The sequence below is a fragment of the Aphis gossypii genome, chromosome X (assembly GCF_020184175.1).
Source record: "Aphis gossypii isolate Hap1 chromosome X, ASM2018417v2, whole genome shotgun sequence".
Classification (NCBI taxonomy): Eukaryota; Metazoa; Arthropoda; class Insecta; order Hemiptera; family Aphididae; genus Aphis; species Aphis gossypii.
Genome location: NC_065533.1, coordinates 58,912,951 through 58,916,888, shown reverse-complemented (window position 1 = coordinate 58,916,888; position 3,938 = coordinate 58,912,951). Strand labels below are relative to the sequence as shown.

The 3,938-nt window shown below is 27.8% G+C and overlaps 1 protein-coding gene across 1 annotated transcript; it reads left to right on the top strand.

Moving 5' to 3' along the window:
* The first annotated feature begins 1,467 nt into the window (after positions 1 to 1,467).
* Positions 1,468 to 3,599, top strand: LOC126552568 (uncharacterized). The gene is made up of 4 exons (XM_050207282.1): positions 1,468 to 1,977; positions 2,605 to 2,827; positions 2,887 to 3,147; positions 3,214 to 3,599. Exons 1-4 carry the CDS (start codon positions 1,474 to 1,476, stop codon positions 3,597 to 3,599), a joined length of 1,374 nt encoding a protein of 457 aa, XP_050063239.1. The 5' UTR covers positions 1,468 to 1,473.
* The last annotated feature ends 339 nt before the right edge of the window (positions 3,600 to 3,938 follow it).

The following is a 3,938-nucleotide window of genomic DNA, read 5'->3' as shown; positions in this document are numbered from 1 at the left end:
TTAATAATTATGTCATAATACTTATTATATTATGTTAATGGGTGGTACCAGGGTACCTATTTGTTTTATGATGATAAATTTTAAATAATATAACTAAATGCCAAATAATATTGTTAGCTAAACATAACATTATATAAAAAAAAAATTAATAATTGTATATACTATACAGCTTAATTAAACAGTAGTTCAACAAAATAATTATTATTATGACTATATAATAGTTTAATATTAAATGTTAATGATATATGATAATGGTTTATAAATCTGTATGTTTGTGCTATGTAACACATCACAGCTCATATATCATTTTGACGAATAAGGTTAATATATTAGTAAAAAGCAAACCATTTGTGGAGGAATATTTTATTACCATATAGGTACATTTATAATTATTGTGTTTAAATATGTTTAAAAATCGAAGTGATTCAATCCATTCAAAAATTTATTTTTTACCTAATCGTTTACACGTCAACTTGAAAGAAGCAATAAAAATACTCAAAAAACCATTTATAACAGAAAGCATTGAATGTACACAACTTGAGCCACAATCAGGTGAGTGGTATATATATATTGAATATAATGAACCAAATAAAATTACAGATGGAATTAAGTGGGAAGCAACAGGTACTACTCTGTTACCCAATAAGGAAAATCCTATGTTAATTGCTAAATATTTTTCTTCTAAAAATATTTACAAAAGTGTGTTTAAATTAATAAAAAATAATAAATATGACGCTTCACTGGTAAATTATACGAATGACATATCACTACTGGACTTGCCAAAGGATAAAATTCAAAAGGCCAAATCACTCGTTTCCAGAAAAATGTCTATCAAAAGTATAATGAAAAGACGTTTTGAGAAAATGAATGAAAAAAAAAAACTCAACTCAAAATAGTGAAAATTCGTAAGTTTAAAAAATAGTCTTTTAGTATTTATATAAATAAAATATATTTATGTTTATAAATAAATATAGTGAAAATAATAACTGCGATTTGCCATCTACTTCAACTTCAACGCCTGCAGTACAATTCATGGAAGTAGATAGTGAAAACTCATAAGTTAATTAAATTAGTATCTTCATTTTTAATTATTAATTACGAATATAATACTTTTCCAGTAGATATGACACACCAGTACCAATTGAAGAAAATTCTAATTTTAATAAGTATAATGATGCGGATATTTCAGATATACAATTCCATCAACTTGAAACCACGATAGAAAGTATCAGCAGGTAATAATACTTTTATATACCGTGTGTTCACACTAACTTAGGGAACATTAAATTATATTTTTGCCAACTATACCAGTATTATAGTAAATAGATGACTTATTTTGATTGAATTGAAACTTTTTTGAAAATAAAATAAATAAACCACAAATACACATTTGTAATTGATAATTATAATAAGATAATTAAATATTTTTTTAGTGAATCAAATAGTGTTCTTGGTGGTAGACGAATTGTAGACATGGAATATATATTTCTACAATTTCAAAATTCTTGTTGCAAAATGCATACTCCTGGCTTAGGATGCAGTTTCATTGACGTAGAGTTTGTGAAAGAAATTCGAAAAGGCTTTGAATCTACATGGATTTTTAAGTGTAAAATGTGCAACTGTATTATGATTATTGATTCAGAGCGGGTAACTCCGGACTATTTACCCATAAATAAATCAGCAGTTAATGGTACTATAGCAGTTGGCATAGGGCATACACAATTGGCTGAACTGTTTGCAAGTTTGGACATACCATGTATGACTTCAAAAACGTACACTAAGTATATAAATAATTTGAGTGAAAATATCAAGGCAACTGCATGGGATGTGATAAAACTTGCCGGGGTAGAAGAAAAACAGTTAGCAATTGAAGCAGGTGACATTGACGAAGATGGCACGCCTATGTGTCCAGTAATAGCGGACGGCCAATGGAGCAAGCGTAGCTATAAAACCAAATATGACGCTTATTCAGGAGCGGTAAGTTGAAAAATAATTATAATTAATGTAATTTTGAAAATATTAAAATGTTTAATGATTAGGGCTCGGATTTTAATGCTTTCGCTTTTTAATGTGTTTCAAGTATTCACTTTTCTAACAACGAACTTTTTAGGCAACTTTTTAATTGTAGTAATAATAAGAAAAAAAATTTTAATTAAACATAAAACAATTTAATGCTTTCTATATCACAGGTAAATGGTAATACAAAATAAATTAAAACTATTTATCTAATTAATTATTATATTATATCAACTTCGCCATATGGTGAACAAATAATAATTCCGGTGGGACAATTCAGTAATGATAATTAAAATAGAGTTATATATTTTAATCATAGTTTAATCAAACAGGTCAAACTTATATTTGTTATATGTATTTATACACGTATGTATATTTTGTTTATTTTTGAAAATAAAAAATGTAATTAAATTTATAAAATGTAATGCATTTTTGTTAGGACATTGTTTTAGATTTTTAGATCATAAATGCGTTTTTTAAGGGCATTTTTTGATATTAAAGGACATTCAAATCTTAGCCCTAGCGATGAAATTATTTTATTATTTGCAATAATACACTTATCTATATATGATTACTAACTTTTTGTAGGCAACAATTATTGGTTATCGATCAAAAAAAGTGTTGTTTGTTGGGATACGCAATCGCTATTGTGTTATATGTGAAAGGGCCAAAAATAGTGAAAAAAGTGTAGAAGAACATATCTGCTTCTTGAACTGGTCTAAAGGTGCCACTAGCATTGAAGCCGATGCTATTTCTGAAGGGTTTTTAAAAAGCTTTTCACTACATGGATTGAAATTTAATAAATTAATTGGTAAAAAATCAAAAAAACAAGTTTCAAATATACAATCAATATACTTTTTTTAAATTTAGGCGATGGCGATAGTAGCGTTTCAAAACGTTTACATGAATTGCTTCCATATGGCCCACGACTGTTGGTAGAAAAAATTGAATGTAGGAACCATATTCTACGAAATTATGGTCAGAAATTGATGGCTCTTACAAAAAAAACATTATATCCGTGTTATATTCGCAAATTTATTACAAGGAATATAATACGATTTCGAACAGCAATTACGAAATCAATTGCATACAGAAAAAACTTAGATCAGTCTCTTTATGAAAAAATTGAAGGTAGGTACAATTAGCAAAACATTTTTTTTTTTTAAATAACATGTACCTATTTAAAATATATTTTAGGCTTACGAAAAGACATAACGAATGGTCCTTACCATATATTTGGTGAACATACGAAATGTGAAGTATATTTTTGCAGTGGACCTAAACAGTGTGAAGTAAATTTAGTGCCAGAAATTGTAAATTGTGGTCTAATGAATGAAATTGCCTACATTCTTCGTCGCGTAGTAGATAATGCAAGGAGTCTACTATTTGATGTTGATAATAACTATTGTGAACAATTCAATAGCATAATTAACAAACATATAGCTGGAAAACGAATAAATTTCACTCAAAAACAATCGTACAGCACTAGAGTTCATGCAGCGGTTGTTTCGTTTAATTCTGGAGGTGAATTTATTCGTGCAGTTCATAAAAATATAACTAATCAGAGTCCAGGTATTTATTAATATGATTAGAACTCCATTACTTTAAAAACATTAAAAATATTATTTTAACTTGACAGGGAATGTTGCGAAACGATTTCTTAAGTTTACTGCTGCTAAAAGAAGAAGTTTAAAAAATCGAAGAGCTCTTTTTCAATCAAAAAAGATATTTAAAAAAAAAAACCCCGTGTCAAAAGGTCCCGATGAACACTATGGACTGGCAGAACCTCTTTATTGTATGTCAGACGAAGAATTTGAAGTTAAAAAAACTGAATTCATTTCTTCAATAACCCTTTCGGAAGATTCTAAAAAAAAATTGGAGTTAGAAACGCGGAATCAATCGAATAACCAAAAATGGTTTGT

Coding starts and splice junctions, on each gene's coding strand:
- LOC126552568 (XM_050207282.1), top strand. CDS start 1,474: ATGGAATATATATTTCTACAATTTCAAAATTCTTGTTGCAAAATGCAT. Junction 1,978..2,604: donor ATGACGCTTATTCAGGAGCG/GTAAGTTGAAAA, acceptor AACTTTTTGTAG/GCAACAATTATTGGTTATCG. Junction 2,828..2,886: donor GAAATTTAATAAATTAATTG/GTAAAAAATCAA, acceptor TTTTAAATTTAG/GCGATGGCGATAGTAGCGTT.